Here is a 21061-nt window from a genome sequence, read left to right as displayed (position 1 = left end):
CTATCTATCTATCTATCTATCTATCTATCTGTCCGTCCTTCTGTCTGTATGTCTGCTAATAATAATAATGAATATAATTAATGTTAAATAAACGAAGGTCTAACATGCATATATCTACATATTTAACCATATTTATTTTACATATACAAACATATGTATAGTTGTAGGCTACTGGGGAAACTAAAGCAATAAACATTAAAGGAAAAGAAACTTAAACTAAACAAAACGACAATATCGGAGAATAGAAACTGCCATATTGTGGACGTTATTAAATATGCATTTCTTAGTTACACCGTGCAACCACAAATAGTTTTCACTGGAAATGACGTAAAGACTCTGCCTTAAAGGGTCGGTATAGACCAAACCATGATCAGAGTTACAGTGACAAAAACTCTATTGAATTTAGGGTTAAATAAAATTGACGTCAAGTGAGGGAAACGTCAAGCAGCCAATCAGGATCAGCTTGAGTGTCACGTAGTTTATCAGAAACTCCTCATCAGTTTCTTCGGAAGCCAATCTCGCTCTGAATCAGATGATCTTTCGCATTGAACGGTAACGTAAAATACATTTACATGATTTACATAATTTATAAGTTCATTTGACTTCGAATGACATTCAGAAAATAAGAGAGAAGTGTGGTAGTTGTGAATTGAGCGTTTTCTTACACTTTCAGTTTTTATTAAACTGCCTTCAATGACGCCAGGTGTTCGTATTTCAAAGAGGATATGTTGTTATATGATGACAGAATATCTTTTGACTAAAGCGTTCTGTAATTTATAGGAAATTGTTGGAATGGAAAACGCCCAGCACTGTATAGTGCTGAGAAGTAGTCAATCATGGCCTCAGTGATATTACAAGGGCTCGAGATCCATTTTTACCTGCCAGAGACACACCAGATTATTCATCTCTCGGGAACTTTCACAGCAGAGGAACTGTGTGTTGAAGCTGCCAAGAAGTTGGGTAAGTTTTTCTGCTATTGCACAAGATTAACATTGTATTATGACAGACAAACAAGACAAAACTATTGTTGTCTCATCATTACAGGTATTTCTCCTCTGTGTAGCAGTTTGTTTGCCCTGTATGATGAATTTAGCAGGGTCTGGTATCCACCCAATTACTCCTTCAATATTGATGAGACGACAAGACTGAAGCTTTTCTATCGCATGAGGTATTCCTGTTCTTAGTCTTTTCGCATCTATTTTTCCTTCCCAGTTTGGTACAGCAGTGTTTCCCATAGGATTTTGTTAGACTACAGTGGGGGGTTGGACCTCTGTCCCTCTAGGATTGTAAAACAAATGCACTGTAAAATAAATGTAAATGTAAAATAAATATTTCAGTAATAAATGTTTGGTAACACTTTAGTATAGGGAACACATAAAAACTATTAACTGTGACTTTTTTCGCTCAATAAACTTCTAATTTACTGCTTATTAATAGTTAGTAAGGTAGTTGTTAAAGGGATAGTTCACCCAAAAATGAAAATTCTGTCATCATTTACTCACCCCCAAGTTTTTCCGAATCTGTATTAATTTCTTTGTTCTTCTGCTGAACACAAAGGAAGATATTTTGAAGAAAGTTTGTAACCAGGCTGTTTTGGGGCAAAATTGACTTCCTTAGTAGGAAAAAAAAAAAATACTATGGAAGTCAATGGTGCCCCAGTTTCTCACATTCTTCAAAATCTCTTCCTTTGTGTTCAACAGAACAAAGAAATTTATACAGGTTTGGAACAACCTGAGGGTTAGTAAATGATGACAGAATTTTTATTTTTGGGTGAACTATCTCTTTAAGTTTAGGTATTGGGTAGGATTAAGAATGTAGAATAAGGTCATGCAGAAAGGCATTAATATGTGCTTAATAAGTACTAATAAATATCCAGTATTCTAGTAATATGTATGCTAATAAGCAATTAGTTAAAAGACCCTAAAATAAAGTGTTACCAAATATTTCAGTTCAGTACATATATTATTTGACTTTACATTACAGTAATGACAATACTGATGTTTTATGTCAAAATTTTGACTTTCCATCTAATAATAATATGACACAGAAAGACCTAATTTTGACTTTATCTCATAATTTCAACATTTTAATCTCATAATTATGATTTAGTATGCCATAATTGTGACACCACAATTTTTCGAATTATCTCATAACTGACATATTATCTCAAGTCTCAATTTATTTATAAAGCACAATTAAAAACAACTACATTTGACCAATGTGCTGTACAATGATGTAAAGGACTTACAAAAACATGTATACAAACCAATCAAACATCAGAAAACAAACAACATCACAAGTCATGGGCCTTAGTGAAAAAATAATTTTTTAACTTTGATTTGAAAATATGTAATGTTGGTGCAGTTCTAATATGGATCGGTAACGTGTTCCAAAGTTTAGGTGCGGCTATGGCGAAAGCTCGATCACCGCTAGATTTTAATTTAAGAACAGTTAACAGACTCTGGTTGGCAGACCTAAGAGTTCTTTCCGGACGATATTCACACAACAGATCTGAGAGGTAAAGGGGAACGTGGCCATTTAAACATTTAAAAACAAGCAAAAGCACTTTAAAATCAAATCTAAAGCGTACTGGCCAATGTAAAGACATTAAAGGTGCCCTCGAATGAAAAATTTAATTTATCTTGTCATAGTTAAATAACAAGAGTTCAGTACATGGAAATGACATACAGTGAGTCTCAAACTCCATTGTTTCCTCCTTCTTATATAAATCTCATTTGTTTAAAAGACCTCCAAAGAACAGGCGAATCTCAACGTAACAGTCGGGGTGTACGCCCCCAATATTTGCATATGCCAGCCCACGGTCCCAACATTATCATTATAAAAGGCATTAGACAAGGGCAAAACGTCTGGATCAACGTCTGAATCAACAGACTAGGTAAGCAAGCAAGAACAACAGCGAAAAATGGCAGATGGAGCAATAATAACTGACATGATCCATGATATCATGATATTTTTAGTGATATTTGTAAATTGTCTTTCTAAATGTTTCGTTAGCATGTTGCTAATGTACTGTTAAATGTGGTTAAAGTTACCATCGTTTCTTACTGTATTCACGGAGACAAGAGCCGTCGCTATTTTCATTTTTAAACACTTGCAGTCTGTATAATGCATAAACACAACTTCATTCTTTATAAATCTCTCCAAAAGTGTGTAATGTTAGCTTTAGCCATGCAGCACAGCCTCAAACTCATTCAGAATCAATGTAAACAATATAACAGTATACAATACTCACATAATCCGACACATGCATGACAAACACTTTGTAAAGATCCATTTTGAGGGTTATATTAGCTGTGTAAACTTTGTTACGGCACTGTTTAAGGCAAGCGCGAGCTCTGTGGGCGGAGAGCACGGGATTTAAAGGGGCCACAGCATAAATCGGCGCGTTTATAATGATGCCCCAAAATAGGCAGTTAAAAAAATGTATAAAAAAAAATCTATGGGGTATTTTGAGCTGAAACTTCACAGACACATTCAGGGGACACCTTAGACGTATATTACATCTTTTAAAAACATAATCTAGGGCACCTTTAACACAGGAGCAATATTTTCGTATTTACGAACACCGGTTAAAAGATGTGCAGCTGCATTTTGGACCATTTGTAATCTAGATATTAAAGAACTGTTTATTCCCAAATACAGGGAGTTACAATAATCAATTCTAGAAGAAATAAAAGCATGAATTGCAATTTCAAAGTGCTTAAAAGAAAGGAAGGTCTTTGACTGGTAAAAACTTGATTTGACAACTAAATTTATTTGCCTATCGATAAAGACGCCCAAGGTTTTTACACCTGATTTAACTGAAGAGGATAAAACACCAGAATTTCCATGAGAAATGTTTGGGACTTCAGAAGAGCCAAACACAATGATCTCTGTTTTACTCCTATTTAGATTAAAAAATTCAATGTCATGTCATGATTATGACTAGAATGTCATAATTTACAACTTTTTTATCTCATAGTATCTCATGTCATATTTTAATGTCATATTTATGACATTTATTATAAAATAATGCATGTGCTGTGTTCCCAAATGCTATGGCAGGCCGTCAGAGTCTAGGCAATTAATGGGAAACAGTGAACAGATATTTTAACTTTTACATATTTACATTATAATCACCTTTGCAGGTTTTATTTTACAAACTGGCATGGGAACAGCAAGACTTCTCCTCCAGTGTGCAGACACTCTCTCAAACGAGGGACAGGGTCTACGGGCGCAGCTGTGCTGGATGTAGCTTCACTAACCTACCTTTACGCACAGGTACAGTGACAAGAACATTGGACAATGTTAAAGGACATGTTGTTCAAGAAAGTTGTGGCTGCTCATATCTATGTGTGTTTATGTTTGGCAGAGTCAGAGTGACTTTCAGAGCGGTCTAGCACCGCTGCGTTGTGCCCGTGATGAGAGTGACATCCAGCAGATAGAAAATGAGTGTTTGGGTATGGCTGTGATGGCCATCTCCCATGATGCCATTGAAAAAAATCTTCCTGTCAGTGAATTTGAGTAAGAACTTCTTTTTTCTGAAAATATATTTTGAAATATATTTCAAAAATATAATTGCATAATTGCATGATCTGTGTTTTCCCTGAGAAATTTCAACACCATGTGATCTAAGAAGCAACGTTACCGTTACGTAGTCATTATGTTGCGCCATTATATAACTATTAAAGTCCCTGTAACTTTCATTGTTATGCTTTATCTTTGTCAGTTACAAGAATTACATCCCCTGGGTCCTTCGCCAGGCCATACGTCACAGGAACATTCTCACACGTTTACGCATCTCCAACGTCTTTAAAGTGTTCCTTGAGGAATTCACCAGGAATACTGTGCAAGGCAACAAGATCAGCACACATGACCTGAAGGTCAAGTATATGTCCACTTTAGAAACTCTAACGAAACACTTTGGCCAGGAGGTGTTTGAACCCTCTTCCCTTATCATACATGAGAATGAGCAAATGCTCACAGACTCCAGCTGTGCTGCTGATGTTGACTACAAGATCCTGGTGTCTGGCACCTCTGGCATTCACTGGTTTAAAGTCCCCTCTGCGGTAAGAAGGCTGTAGTACAAATAATATCCACATATTAATAAACTGTATTCATAATATATCCATTAAATAGTAATAATATATCTATTTTGACCGTTTCTAATGTCAGATATTTGTTTCCAAGACCTGTTCAGATCTGTGTACCAACCAGGAGAGACATGAATCAAAGAGAGACAGTAAGAAACAAAAGAAGCCTAAGAGTAAAGAAGCATCATATTATCCAGGAGAGGATAGATGGACACACTTTTCAGACTTTAATGAGATAACGCACCTTGTCATCAAATTCTCCGTGGTTACCATCCACAAACAGGACAATAAAAGCATGGTGAGGCTCACTGTGAGATCTGTAATCTGTCAATTTTGGTTCATTTTAGTATAACCTTGTTTTATTTTCTTGATTTTCTACAGGAGCTGACATTGGCATCCCATGAGGAGGCGCTGTCCTTTGCCAGTCTTATAGATGGATATTTTAGGCTCACAGTAGATGCACATCATTTCCTTTGCAGGGATGTGGCTCCTGTCTCATTGGAAATTAACCTACGAGAGGGCTGCCATGGTCCAATCAAGTTAGTACCTACATTCACTCATCCTGTTTAAAGGAATATCACACTCAAAAATTAACTCATGTTGTTTCAAATCTTCCAAAACTTTCTTTCTTCTGTAAAACACAAAAAGAAATGTTTTAAAGTAAATAGTAAAGTGACAGTAAATACATTTGTAATGTTACAAAAGCTTTGTTTCATATAAATGCTTTTATCTTTAACTAAGAACCATGCAAAATGTATCAGCGTTTCCTCAAAAATATTATGCAGCACAACTGTTTTCAACCTTGATAATATTAAGAAATGTTTCTTGAGCACCAAATCATCATATTAGAATGATTTCTGAAGGATCATGTGACACTGAAGACTGAAATGATGCTGAAAATTCACAGAAAAAAAACATTTTTAAACATTTTCATTTTTAAAACAGTTATTTTGTAACAATAATAAAAGTAGTAATATGTTGTAATAATATTTCACAATATTACTTTTTGTACTCTATTTTTTTTTTTTTAGCATAAGAGACTTTCAAAAACATTAAAAAATATTACTGCCCTCAAACACTTCAATGGTAGTGTAATAATTAAACTTTAATTCATCCCATAATTCATATAACATTCTACAGACCTTATTCACAGCAGCGCCATCTTTGACAGGACTGAAAGCGAGGCTGTGCGGGATAGACATACATCTCTTCAGAGGGTTGTCCTTTTATTGAATGTGTTTTTGGATTGACAAAACACTGCAAAAATATCTTTCCAAGAAATTTCAATACAGAAAAAACTTCAGTCAGTATGAACTTTGGAAAATTATAAGTGATCAAGGAGCTTTATACAGCTTTTTAAAGCAGATGCCATTAAAAACACAGTAAGTCTATCCCTCACAGCCTCACTTTCATACCTGCCATGGTGCTGCTCTGAATTAGGTCTATAGTTCTAATTAAAGGGTCACCCTCATGTCATTCCAAACCCGTAAGACCTCCGCTTATCTTCGGAACACAGTTTAAGATATTTTAGATTTAGTCCGAGAGCTTTCTGTCCCTCCATTGAAAATGTATGTGCGGTATACTGTCCATGTCCAGAAAGGTAATAAAAACGTTATCAAAGTAGTCCATGTGACATCAGAGGGTCAGTTAGAAGTTTTTGAAGCATCTAAAATACATTTTGGTCCAAAAATAACAAAAATTACGATTTTATTCAGCATTGTCTTCTCTTCCGGGTCTGTTGTATATCCGCTTTCACTCCACAGTGACGCTGCTTCTTCTTCTTCTACGGCGGTTGGCATCCAGCTTATTGGTGCATTACCGCCCCCTTCTGCTCCGGACAGTGACGCTGCTGACGTGTTATCTAGTGCGCCCGAGCTTTGTTTACAGTCTGAGGGAGACGTACGCTGTATTCAAGTTATTCTACATTGTTTGTATTTTGGTATTGCTATATTTTTTAAAATGGTGCGTAGGTGTGCATGTCGCGGATGTCCTAATCGTGTCACTGTCCGGAGCAGAAACTGGATGCCAACCGCCGTAAAACAGGAAAGAAGAAGAAGCATGTCACATGGACTACTTTGATGATGTTTTTATTACCTTTCTGGACATGGACATTATACCGTACATACATTTTCAATGGAGGGACAGAAAGCTCTCGGACTAAATCTAAAATATCTTAAACTGTGTTCCGAAGATGAACGGAGGTCTTACGGGTTTGGAACGACATGAGGGTGAGTCATTAATGACATAATTTCCATTTTTGGGTGAACTAACCCTTTAAATTGCTCAGTATGTTTTATCAGCATCTACAATTGTCTAATGTAACCAATAACCAAATGATAGACAATAATGTCTTTGGACAACTGATGTAATGGTATCTCTTTTGTACCCCTCAGTAATGAATATGCCAGCCATAAACTCAAGCAGGAAGGTTATGAAGAGGGCATGTACCTGCTGCGCTGGAGCACTCATGACTACGATCAAATTTTCCTGACTGTCATATGCAAAGAGGTATACACTAGGGATGTGATGGTGAGGAAATTTTCCCACCGGTTAATCGACGCGTGACAACACTGGTAAAACCGGTTTCATCGAGAGGGGGTGGGGGTGGGTGACATTGTAGTTTTTCCTTCTATTGTATTTTGCCTTTGAGAGGGGGCAGGGGTGGATGACATTGTCGTCACTTCCTTGAATTAACTGAAAATGCTCGCTCTGCTCCGCACCAGTGGACACATAGCATTATGAATGCTGGTTTGGCCATGCGCATTTTACCCATTTTTCCATTAGCGCCAGTTCGGGGGCAGCAATTGCTTGAATGGTGGGTTCATTATTATTCTTAATGAAAAACACAGCAACAAAACAATACAATGATGTTTGTACTGATAAGACATCTACATGGCAATATTCAGTTACGGTCAAAGCTCCACCGGTTGGCAGCAGGAAGTGTGGCACTTTGAAATGACTTTGCCATAATTCTCCTGTATTTACAGTAGTCGCTTGCATGCATGTTGTCAACTGTTCACTGTTTTCCTAAGGCCAACGGGTGGCGGTGAGCCTGGGTGCGAGGGCACTTTCATCGCTGCTTGCGGCTTTAATTCTTCTTCTTCTTCTTCTCCAAAATGAATTGTATTTTTGAGGGCCTACACATCCTCGCAAACGTATGAAACTTTGCACACGCATCAGAAGTGGTGAAAATTTACATCTGTTATGGGTTAATTGGGCGGGGCAAAATGGCTCAATAGCAGCACCTATACATTTTCAATGAAGTGCACCTTGTGCTACGTTTCACGTACAAGTATAAAACTCCCTTAAATAGGTGCTTTTACATTTTGCTTTGAAACCAAATCTTCCGCCATCGTCTTGTCAGTCAGCTCCTCACTCTCATGATAAATGAAATCTGACTCCTGCTGCTGATTTGTGCTGCAACTTGCTTGCGTGATCATTCGGATCACGCTGCATTGAGCAGACACATTCAGTCTTTAAAGGATTAGTCCACTTTCAAATGAAATTTTCTTGACTCACTCCCATGTCATCCAAGATGTTCATGTCTTTCTTTCTTCACTCGAAAAGAAATTAAGGTTTTTGATGAAAAATTCCAGGATTATTCTACTTATAGTGGACTTCAATGGCCTCCAAACGGTTGAAGGTCTAAATTACAGTTTCAGTGCAGCTTCAAAGGGCTTTAACGATCGAACGAAACGATCGGCCATTTTCGAAAAAAATGTAAATGTATATGCTTTATATAAACAAATGATCGCCTTTGTAAGTACTTCCGCTTTCCATATTCTTCAAAAAGTTTACGCTGTATGTCCTACGCCGTCCCTATTCTACTTACGGAAAAAATTTAACTGGCGCTGCGTTCATTCCGTAAGTAGAATAGGGAAGGCGTAGGACATACAGCGTAAACTTTTTTTTGAAGAATACGGAAATGCGGTTTTGGCGGAAGCACTTACAAAGGCGATCATTTGTTTATATAAAGCATATACATTTACATTTTTTTCGAAAATGACAGATCGTTTCCCTAGATAAGACCCTTATTCCTTGTTTAAAGCCCTTTGAAGCTGCACTGAAACTGTAATTTTGACCTTCAACCGTTTGGAGGCCATTGAAGTCCACTATAAGGAGAGTAATCCTGGAATGTTTTCATCAAAAACCTTAATTTCTTTTCGACTGACGAAAGAAAGACATGAACATCTTGGATGACATGGGGGTGAGTAAATTATCAGGAACATTTTATTTAAAAGTGAACTAATCCTTTAATAGTAGTTTCTGTTCTTTAACTGAACTAAATGATTTTACTACTATAAAAAATCAAAACGACGGTGGGGGCGGTGCCGCGGCGGGCAAGTGATGTAACCGGTAACCCCAGTAACACAGACTATCGCAGCAAGCCTAGTATACACAGTTACTGTACATGCTACTGGTGAAAAAAGAGCTTTCAGTAAAAGTTGAGTATCTCAAGAAAATATAGAATAAAGGCCAATTCACACTGCACCAACAAATGGCTGCATTGGGTTTTGTCAGATCAGTGTCTTACCCCTGTCGGTGTCTGTTGGCATCTGTCAGAGCTTGTTTTCGCCGACTGAACATGCTGAATTGGCGTTTGTCTGTCTTGGAATGATGCACTGTAATCTGGTGACTGTTGCCATTAGTCTGTGTCTGTCAGTGCAGTGTGAATTGGCCTTTAAAGAACATATGTTATATGAAAATAAGTCTGCACAATAATCTGTTGAACTTTAGGGGGAAATGTCACAATTTTCCATGTTTCCCTCAGAATAACTAAATCAATCAAATCTTCAATCAATCAAAAATTTTCTTCTAGAGGGATTGTCATGGCGGCATCACCAAATCCTTCAAGAACTTCCAGATTGAAGTGAGCGCACAGGGCTACCTCCTGACTGGGACAGATATTCTGAAACCCACTCTGAGAGAGCTTACGGACCACCTGTCTTGCCAGTATCTCACAACAGACCACACCAGCTTAAAACTTGAGCGTGGCTGCCCACCCCAACCAAGAGGTACTGGAGCTTCTCTCCAACAGTGATATTTTGAGAAGAATTCAGAAGTATTGCAGAAGTCAGAGATTTATAATGTTTGTCTTCTTAATGAAATCATTTACAGAAAACCTATTACTCGTTTCTTACATTTTCAACTTTCTTTAGTGAGTAATATTGATGTTAGAGAAGGAAAAAGTTCTGCAAAGTTACAAAGTCCATTTCAAAGGGAGTTATTCTCTATATCAGTAAGCACTGTTTCTGAATTCCCCCAAAACATTATGATTGTAGTCTTGAGTTTTCTTCTGAGAACGAATCAAATGTCAAAATCAGAAGTAACTGTTCTTAACAGGGTGACTAAAATCATGCTGTCTTAAAAGATGGCAGAAACATGAATAATCTTCAATTTGCTGCTTCACAGAGCAATCCAACCTCGTCTTGATGACCAGAAAAGATTCAGCATCATCACGCTCTTCCTATAATCATCCTACAATCTTCCATAAGATCCTCAGAGAGGAAATTACCCAGGTTGGACATCAAAAACTTTTATTATGTGCATGACATAAATAAAGTTAAATCTGTTTACTAGAAAACAAACACATTTTCTTATAGTGAGAAGTTATTTCTTGTGTCCTGCTGCAAGATCTGACCAAAGTGGGCAGCTGTGGCAGCCATTATGTTGCACTGCTAAAGAAAAAAAGCAGCAAAACATCAATTTTGATTAAAGAGTCTATTTTATAATTTATATATACTGGAATATTTTATAAAAAATAAGAATTGTCTATTTTGATTTCATGGTGACTTTACGGTATCTAGTATTTTTGTCTTGGTTTCTAGTAAAAATCTTAACACCCTTAAAACAAAATAACATTTTCTTGGGAAAAAATAAAAAATAAAAAAATTGTCTAAAATAATAAGACATGAGTTAAGCATAAATCTAAGACATGTTAGTGAGATTTATGTTTAAAAACAGAAAAAATACATTTAAAATGTATTCTCTGAAAGCAAGTTTTATGGTCTTGCTTTACAGTACATATCAATTTAATCAAGAAAAATACTGATTAAGAAAGTTTTGCAGTCTTGAAGCTGGATAGACCAGGTTTAGGTTGGATTTTCCAGCAGGGACAACTAGACAAAAATTGATGTGGAGCATAGAAATAGAAAAAATGGTCCGTCTTATGAAGCTGATGCTTGTAAAACAGGAGAAACACCTGGGTCAAGGCACTCACACAAACATCTATGCTGGGAAGCTGAAGTTGAGAAATGAGGATGATGAGGGTTTTCCAGGCCATGAGGTGGTGGATGTGGTTCTGAAAATTCTGGGAGCAGGACACAATTACATTTCTGTAAGTAGCAACCCATCTTTTGATACATGAGTAAATAACGAGTAATTGCTTTGACAAATACTGCTCTACTTCTCTTAGGCCTTCCTGGACACAGTCAGTGTAATGCAAAAGATATCCCATAAACACATGGCTCTGATGTATGGCATATGCATGCACAGCATGGACAGTAAGTAGCTCCACTTGACAAAAATGCAACAATACTTATTTGTATTTTTAAAGTTAAAGGAATAGGTCAGCCTTTTACTGCAGATGATCTCATGTCTCATTACTGTTGTTCTGCCAGTCATTATGGTGGAGGAGTTTGTTCAGCACGGCCCTCTGGATCTGTTCATGAGAAACCATCGCTCTGATCTCACACCCTCCTGGAAGTTCCAGGTTGCGGAGCAGCTTTCCAGTGTCCTGAGTTATTTGGTACATTATTTAAGTTTGAACTTGACCTTGTTTCACCCTTGTTTACATTCTGTGAAATATTTAAAAGTTATGGGTAATTCTAATTGTATATCTAAGGTGCACACGTCTTAAATATAAATAGAAAATTTTTTAATTTTTAATTCCCAGTCAGTGTTATTTTAGAATTATTTATATATTGTATTAGCTTTATATTTTCAGTTTTCATTTTAATTTTTTATTTTTTTTTCAAAGAAACAATAAAGCAAGATTAGGCCACACTGTTTATAAATAAATTTTAGCCTGGACAGTTTATCCACCTAGACATTTTACTTATTTTCTCTCTTTCAGGAGGATAATAAGCTTGTCCACGGCTATGTCTGCGCTAAAAACATCCTGTTGAAGCTGGATGGTCTGGAAGGACAGGGTGGTCCTTTCATTAAACTGAGCGATCCTGGATTGTCCATTTCTGTGCTCAGCCGAAGGGGTAACAAATGCTCATACACGCTTATCCATAGAGGCTCTGTATACCGTTACACCAAACAAGTGTCGTTGACAATTTATTTTTCAGTTTCACTAATACTGAAATGCTGCTTGGTGTGACAAAATCACATCCAGTCAGAACATATTTAATGTTAATATACACCAATGAGAACTCACTGTGGCGGCGCTTGAACTACTGTTCAAAAATTTGTGGTCAGTAAGTGGTCAGGTTTTTTTTTTTCTAATGCTCTCCAAGACTGCATCTATTATATAAAAATACAATAAAAACAGTAATATACTAAAATATTATTACATTTTAAAATAACTTCTCTATTTTAATGTATTAAAATGTAACATTATTCCTGTGATGATAAAGCTGAATTTTCAGCATCATTAAAATATTTACAATTTTTGTGAGAAATGTGATTTTTTTCAGGATTCCCTGATGAATAGAAAGTTTGAAAGAAAAGCATTTCTTTGAAATCATTTTTTACCGTCACTTTTCAATCAATTCAATGGGTCCTTGCTGAATAAATGTTTTGATTTCTTTAAAGAAACCCCAAACTTACTGACCCCCAACTTTTGAATGGTAGTGTGCCTACAGAAAAAGAAACAGAAAAGGTCTTTTTTGTCACATGACAGAAAAAGAAACTAAGCAAGCAACAGTGTTAAAGTGTTTAAAAGAACAATATAGTAGCAATATATTTACACATCTGAATATATTTTGACTTGTCAACTTCACTATGTTTTGTAATGTCATTGTAGCAAGGGAAAGGTAAATCTGTGTATTAGTGTTGACTAAGTGTCATTGACAGTTTCTGACAGAGCCCATAGGCTTTATGCCAAACATTACATGAACAAACAAGTCTCATTGCATCCACTTGTCGGAGAAAGTGTTAACGGCAGAACAAACTGACAGCAATATCTATAGAGTTTTAAAGGGTTAGTTCACCCCAAAATTGAAAAATTGGTCATCAATTACTCACCCTCATGTCGTTCCAAACCCATAAGACTTTCCTTTATCTTTGAAGCACAAATTAAGATATTTTAAATGAAATCTGAGAGTTTTCTGTCCCTCAGTTGACAATCTATGCAACTACCACTTTGATGCTTCAAAAAGTTAATAAGAGATTGTTTAACTAATACATACCAATTGAGCGGATTAGTCCAAATTTTCTGAAGACATGATTGCTTTATATGATGAATAACTTTAATTTAGGCTTTTATTCACATATAAACATTCAAAAAACGGAAGATCAAGCAGGCTTTCTTGACATGTGAGAACCAATTAGCTTAATTTTAGTGTTATGCAGTTTATTTGAGCTTCCACACACACGAATGAGGTTCATTTCTTGAGTGTTACGCAGCAAGTTTGAGCTTTCGCAAGAACCAATGAGGTTCATTTCTTGAGTGTTACGCAGCAAGTTTGAGCTTTCGCAAGAACCAATGAGGTTCATTTCTTGTGTGTTACACAGCAAGTTTGAGCTTTCGCAAGAATCGATGAGGTTCATTTCTCGTGTGTTAGGAAGCATGTTTGAGCTTCTGCAAGAACCATTGAGGTTTGTTCTTGCATGTCAATCAAGTACAGTTGAGCTTCTGTTTATGTTCGGTGATCTATATTTATATGTGAATAAAAGCTTTATTTCAGTCTGTTCATCATATAAAGCGATCGCGTCTCTTCAGAAAATTTGGACTAAACCGCTGATTCATATGGATTCTTTTTTTGAACTTTCTGAAGCATCAAATCAGTAGTTGTGTTGACCGTCAATGGAGGGACAGAAATTTCTCAGGTTTCATTAAAAATGTCCTTTGTGTTTCAAAGATGAATGAAAGTCTTATGGGTTTGGTTCGTCATGAGGGCGAGTAAATGATAAGTTTTTCATTTTTGGGTGAACTAACCCTTTAAGGTGATCTGCTAGCTTAGCTAGTTCTTTTTATTGGTGATGTTTTATTCAATTTAAATATCTAAATGTTGGTGAGAAGAAAAATAAAAAACTTCTAAATATCAAATTTGTTGTTTGTTGCGCGTTGTGCCCGTGAACAGAGTGTATTGAAAGGATCCCCTGGATCGCTCCAGAGTGTGTTAATAACCCCAAAGCATTAAGCGTTGCAGCAGACAAGTGGGGGTTTGGGACCACGCTGTGGGAGATCTGCTACAATGGCGAGGTGCCCCTGTCTGAAAAGAAACTCTCAGAGGTGCTTGATACTTCCTTGATGACATATATAATTTGTTTCTACATTTAGACTTGACCAAAGCAGCTGTTGTTTTATTGTAATTGAAAACCATGTATTGTCATTTGCTTCTTAAACTATGTTTTTAATCTAACATCTGTGTGTACATAAATAGAAAGAGCGATTCTACGAGGTGTGCGGTACTCTGGTCACTCCCAGCATCAGTGAACTGGCTGATCTGATCTCCCAGTGCATGAACTATGACCCCCGGAAGAGACCGTTTTTCAGAGCCATAGTGAGAGAGCTGGGCCGCATCAAAGAGCAACGTGAGAAGGGTATCTGTCACATAATATCATACTATGACTAATACTGTTTTTTAAGGAAAAAAAAAAAATGTTGTCATCAAGTGCATCAAAAGATTTAATATTTCACCCCAAAACCAAAAAAAAAAAAAAACCAAAAAAAAAAAAAAAAAAAATTTATAGTCTTGACCCTCCTTAAAAAATTGTTATTTAAAAGGTGGTATTATTTAAATTTTAAAATACGATTGGAAGTATACATCATGGTAGTATTTGTTATACTGAATTTAATGTATTTTTTTTGTTTAATTTTTTATCTACAGAACTTCCCATTATATCAGGGGAAATTCCTCCACAGGAGACTGATCCTGCAGATTTCAAGAGGAGATTCCTCAAAAAAATCAGAAAACTTGGAGAGGTACTGGACTTTTAGTTTAAAAAAAAAAAAACGTACAGGATTCTAGAACAGAGTTTTTAGAACACATTTTAATTCAGTGTTATTTTAGTATTTATATAATATAGAATAGTATTTGTTATTTTGAATTCACTTTTATTTTTATATATATATTTTTTATTTTAATCTTAGTTTAAGTTTTTGTAATTTTGTTATGTGTTTGTCATTTGTTTTTTAACATTTCTATTTATCTTGAATTTATATTTTATTTCAGTCGTAGTAATTTTAGTACTTCAACTTATTTTATTTCATGTAACTGCTAAGACAATATTTTTAATGTTTATCAAAATAATTTTCTTTATCTAATATTTATATTTTATTTTATTTCAGCTTTATTTCAATTAACAGATATTATTTTTAATAGTTTTAGTTAACATTGTTGTTCCTAATGAGACTATTATCATTACCACTATTTAATGAAATTTCAAATTAGTATAATATGGAAGTTATAGATTTTTTTTTTTTTATAGGAATGCTATATAAATTCCTTTTAGAAATTTGAACAAGGGATTCTAATTGGAAATCTGGACCAAGTTAAACCAATTTCACACTTGATCCATTCACCATGAGATCCCTCTTAAATCGCATAATCCCTTTGGATTAATGTGTCCTTGATTCATTAGCTGTTTATATTGTTCTTTATAAATCTTTCTATATATAGATATTTATAAATATCTTTATCTTGTCCAGGGTAACTTTGGGATGGTGGAACTTTGTATGTATGATCCTAATGGAGATCAGACTGGTGAGCTGGTGGCTGTCAAATCTCTGAAAACAGAGAATGAGAGCAGCAACCTGAGGAGAGAGATCAACACCATCAGAAACCTCTTCCATGAGAATATCGTTAAATACAAAGGCATCTGCAATGAAGAAGGCAAGTCGTAAACACATCTTCACACACAGTATTCACATTTGTATTTATTCTTCATGGCTTACACCTTCATGAATAAGATTATATACCTCATTTTAACAAAAAGAGTTAAAAAAAAGATCATATAGTCCCGTTATATATACATTGACTGTATTACTTATTGCTTGCGGTGAATGTGTGTCACTCAGGAGGAATGAACATCAAGCTCATTATGGAGTATTTGCCCGCTGGCAGTCTGAAAGAATACCTGCCCCGTAACAAATCCAACACTGAACAAAAGAGACTGCTGCTTTATGCTCTTCAGATATGTCAGGTAATATAGGCAACATATAGGCTGACTCGATATCCTGTGGTGTCACGTGTCGCGATGCAACAGCCAATGAAATATACAATGATGTTTTTGAAGGGTGTGTCTGCTGTGCAACCTCAGTGTAAACGCCCACTGCTGTAATTGGTTAACATCTTTCCATTTGAAATAGCCAACTTATTACTCTTTCTTTTAGCATGTTTTGACTATTACAGCTCTCAAGGTTAACTAATTGTGAAAAGTGCTACATTACATTTTGATCTATGGCATTATATTTAGGTTGTGGCATGAAAGGTTGCAGTGATGAACATTGTAGCCGATCGCAGACATGTTGTTAAGCGCATGAAAGCAGTGATCTCGTCATTGCAACTCAATTTCTGTACACTAAAAAATGCTTTCATTGTCACTAACAGCGCAAACGCGATATAACTAAGAGATTCGTCATTGAATCATTACATATCAAATCAGGCCTTAGAACAGTAGGAGTAACTCAGTTACTTACATGTTGTTGCATTACTGTCGGTTCCATATCGTAAAAGTCTGTTTGCAAAGCCTGCGCCGAAATGTGATTGATTTACCAAAGAATCCACAGTGAAATACCGAATGGAAATAAAGCTTAACTGAGACATTCACATTGTTAAAAATAAAAAAACATATTCCCAGCATTAGGATCTTTTGAAAGGTAATGTTATTTTTGTCCTATATCGCTATTCTCTCCTCCTCATCTCACTAACATGCCAGTGGGCAGGGCTAATGGTGCAATGATGAAGTAGGCATGATTTCTTCTGTGGAGGCGGTGTTTCACCTATCTTTATCATAGATAGGCACATTCCAGGATTAGTCATTCACTGGGCCTGGTGTCAATTAAAGCTTTTATTGGACTAGCAAGGAAGTTTTCAGTTCTAAAACTTGCAGGATATTCTTATAGTACAATGACCTCTTATCAAAATCTCAAGGAAAATTTGATTTCTCAGTTCATGACCGCTTTAAGTAATGCCTTTAAAATATTGCGTACTAATTAGTTACTTTTTATGTTAAATATTATGTTACTTTTGCGTTACTTTTTGAGAGTAAAGTGAGACTCTCATTTTTGCAAGTGTTTAACACAGTAATGCATTCAACAGCATAGCCTATTTAACATACACCTTCATTTTCTTTTAAAAACACATTATATTATTATATTCTGACAACTTAGAATATTTCCGGACCCCTAGAGCTAACTGACTGTTTTGTGGAGAAGAGAGAGAATTTTAATTCAGGTGTTTAAGCAAATTAATTAAACTGAAAATTAACGTGTGTGTGTATATATATATATATATATATATATATATATATATATATAATAAAAGTAACTGAAATATTTGTGTACATTTATAAAGTAATGCTTTACTCATTACATCAAAAAAAAAAATCTGATTACATACCGTTTTTTTTTGTTTTTGTTTGTTTGTTTATATGTTTGTGTGTGTGTGTTTTAATACATTAAACAAGCTTTCAGATGCCACTTAGTTTGATATTTTGGATCCAATGCAATTACATTGACATATTTAATTGTGACTTAAGTGTCCAAATTTGCCACACATCAGCAGCGATCACTCCGTTACTGTACATCTGTCAAGTGATCTGTCACACTGCTGACTAGAAAGATGGTAGTTTAAATATTGTGTACTGTTAAACTTCCCTAGTTGAATATACAGGATTCTTACTGGAATTTTTATAAATATATTTGGAAATGTTTTTATAGAATTCATAGAACATAGATTTTTTAAGATCACATTTTAGTTCCCAGTCAGTATTATTTATAGTATTATTATAGTATTTATTAATATTTTTATTTAGCTTTTAATTTTACATTTTCACTTTCTACTGTAATTTTAGTTTACAGGTGTACAGTATAGATACTGTGGGATTGACTGTTTCCTGTGTGTTCATCAGGGAATGGAATACCTGGGATCTCAGAACTACATCCACAGGGATCTAGCAGCGAGGAACATCTTAGTGGAGAATGAATCACTTGTGAAGATCGGGGATTTTGGTCTGACAAAGAGCATCAAAGAAGATAAGGATTATTACAAAGTGACAGAAGAACAGGACAGTCCTGTGTACTGGTAAAGCAGCACCCATTTCTGCTTAGATTGGACTTTAAATATTTTAATCATCATGTAAATCGCTGTGTCAACTTCTTGTTTTTAAATTTGTTGAATATTATATAACTGTATTATTTTATATAAAGGAGAAATGTTTTCTGAAGAGTTTTTAGATTAGCCAGTGATTTATACAGTGCCATGCAAAGGTTTGGTGTCAGTAAGATTTTTTGTATGATTATGCTTATGCTCCCCAGGCTGCATTTATTTGATCAAAAATACAGTAACAAAAAACATATAACATATTTTAAAATGTAATTTGTTCCTGTGATGGCAAAGCTGAATTTTCAGCATCATCACTCCAGTCTTCAATGTCACATGATCCTTCAGAAATCATTCTAGGATTGTGATTTGTTGCTCAAGAACCATGATTTCAACTTGATTCGGATGCTACCTTACACTAATTGTCCTCTGTCTGTGCAGGTATGCTCCAGAGTGTCTGATTAATCGGAAGTTCTACAAGGCATCTGATGTTTGGTCATTTGGGGTCACCCTCTATGAAATAATGACCTACTGTGACCGTGAGAGCAGCCCTCCACAGGTGAGCTGCCCCTGGCCATTACAAACCTGATATTAACTTCACTGAATACTTCAGGTAACACAGTGGCCCATTCACTGATTCCTGTTATTATATGTTGCCAAAGTCCCTTTCAAGGAAAGTCTGTTCGCTCATTGTCCATATTTGCAATTCCTCCGGGCAGATAAACTGTCCCATGAATGTTGTTTCTTATGCTCAAATAGCATTAAAAAACATATTTTTGCTAGACCAGCCAATGTGCATGTACAGTCCTAAGTGCACGTCTCAGAGTGACGCAATGACTTTACCCGCGTTTGGCTTTTTTTATTTAGAAGGCGGGACTTATTCCGCAATGCTGCACTTTCTCCCATTCATAGTAATATGTGTGCACCGTCTTTGTATATCTACAGTCTTTGATGTTGCTGAAAATATGTCTCCGATAGGTTTTCCTGAAGATGATTGGTCGGTCTCAAGGGCAGATGACTATGGCCAGACTGGTAGAAGCTCTTGAGAAAGGCTGGAGGATGCCACGCCCAGATTCATGCCCTGAAATGGTTAGATACTTGACCTCTGAGAAACAGCCCCCCATGGACTTTTGTCTATGGAAGGGCTGTTATTTGGTGCATTTGTGCACAAAATGTACAGATATTATATTATACTGTATTATGGCTAGATTCTCCAATATATGTCTCTGTGGCTGCAGGTGTACGCTCAGATGGATAAATGCTGGAGTCAAGCCCCAGAAAACAGAGTGGACTTCAGCAGCCTGATTGAAGAGTTTACGTTTCTCCTCTCTAGAGAAAGCATCTAACTTCCTTTCATCACATCAGTTTCACCTACAGAATTCAGATTCATTTTGTATTTTTCTATACCTTCTATTATGCATTAACTATTATGCATGTTACTTTCTCCATAAATCATTGCTAGTTAATCAGCTACCTCCAAAACACTCTGTTCATACAGTGTATTCTTATTGGTTAACACAACAACCTACACATAGCACTTAACCTAAATTTATTTTTGAAAGGTAAAATGCAGAAGTGCCTTAATATCACAGGAGACATATTTGTTGTATTTTACTGGAATATCTAAGACACAGACAGACAGATAGGTAGAATGGGGAGTGGATGAATACTGTCATACTTGTCATTTCATTTTACTATTTTTTTTTAAATAAAGTGTTACTGGGTGTTAAATGTGTCCTATAGACATTCAGTATATTGTACTGTAAATCCAGTAAAATATGCTAAAATAAATATATCTAAAATATGATGCTCTTAAATCAAAGTTTAAAAGTTTCTGATTTGTGTTTAGAGGATCACCTGATATTATCTAAATTTGTGCTAGAGGTCATAGGTCATCCAATTCTTTCAAAGAGAGAGAGTGGGTCCATTTCACCAGTTCATCCATTTCTTGCTCCCAGTTTTCCTGCCCATCTGAACCCTGAGCAGGACCAGGTATCTGAGGGATCAGCAGTTCTAGTGGGATACACATAGCAGAAACTGAGGTGAGATGGGATCTCTGAAAGAACACACAGAGTGATCTACAGGACCAAAATCACCTGGAGCTCTGCACTGCATGTAGAGTCTTCTCATGCGTTCCACACGGGTGTGCTTCACTTGGGTGTCTTTCTTTGGACGCTTCTGAACAGGGCTGCACATAATGACCGAAAACTTAATGTTTACAGTATTTTACTGAGCTGGTGTTCAGTATTATAAAGGTGTTCCAATATTAAAAAGTAAAGCTCATTATATCCACTATATAAAAGCATGCATTGACGATAAGCTATAAAGTTGAAACAGTTTGTATGGAGTGCAGTTCTTTACTACTTTCTATTCTACAAAATTAGCAAAAACAGTCCTTCGGATGACATCATGAGTATGGAAACCCATTTCAGCCACATAAGAATCATGCTTTGATAAATCATGATTATGACATAAAAAAAAAAAAAATCACATAACTATAAGATTAAAGAAATAGAGATGAGATACTATGTA

At 35.8% G+C, this 21061-nt stretch overlaps 1 protein-coding gene across 1 annotated transcript; it reads left to right on the top strand.

Annotated features, from left to right (window-relative positions):
• The first annotated feature begins 393 nt into the window (after positions 1 to 393).
• LOC125250111 (tyrosine-protein kinase JAK1-like) lies at positions 394 to 20346 on the top strand. The gene is made up of 24 exons (XM_048162505.1): positions 394 to 552; positions 781 to 960; positions 1045 to 1168; positions 4149 to 4281; positions 4373 to 4524; positions 4730 to 5069; positions 5191 to 5391; positions 5475 to 5632; positions 7487 to 7601; positions 9913 to 10108; positions 10506 to 10612; positions 11287 to 11430; positions 11509 to 11596; positions 11714 to 11841; positions 12169 to 12304; positions 14345 to 14496; positions 14648 to 14807; positions 15095 to 15189; positions 15916 to 16099; positions 16285 to 16409; positions 18339 to 18511; positions 18971 to 19088; positions 19508 to 19618; positions 19768 to 20346. The coding sequence occupies exons 2-24, from the start codon at positions 837 to 839 to the stop codon at positions 19873 to 19875; spliced, it is 3372 nt and encodes a 1123-aa protein (XP_048018462.1). The 5' UTR covers positions 394 to 552; positions 781 to 836; the 3' UTR covers positions 19876 to 20346.
• Positions 20347 to 21061: the final 715 nt, after the last annotated feature.

This window comes from Megalobrama amblycephala, linkage group LG17, assembly GCF_018812025.1.
Source record: "Megalobrama amblycephala isolate DHTTF-2021 linkage group LG17, ASM1881202v1, whole genome shotgun sequence".
Lineage (NCBI taxonomy): Eukaryota > Metazoa > Chordata > Actinopteri > Cypriniformes > Xenocyprididae > Megalobrama > Megalobrama amblycephala.
This window is presented reverse-complemented; position numbering and strand designations above follow the sequence as displayed.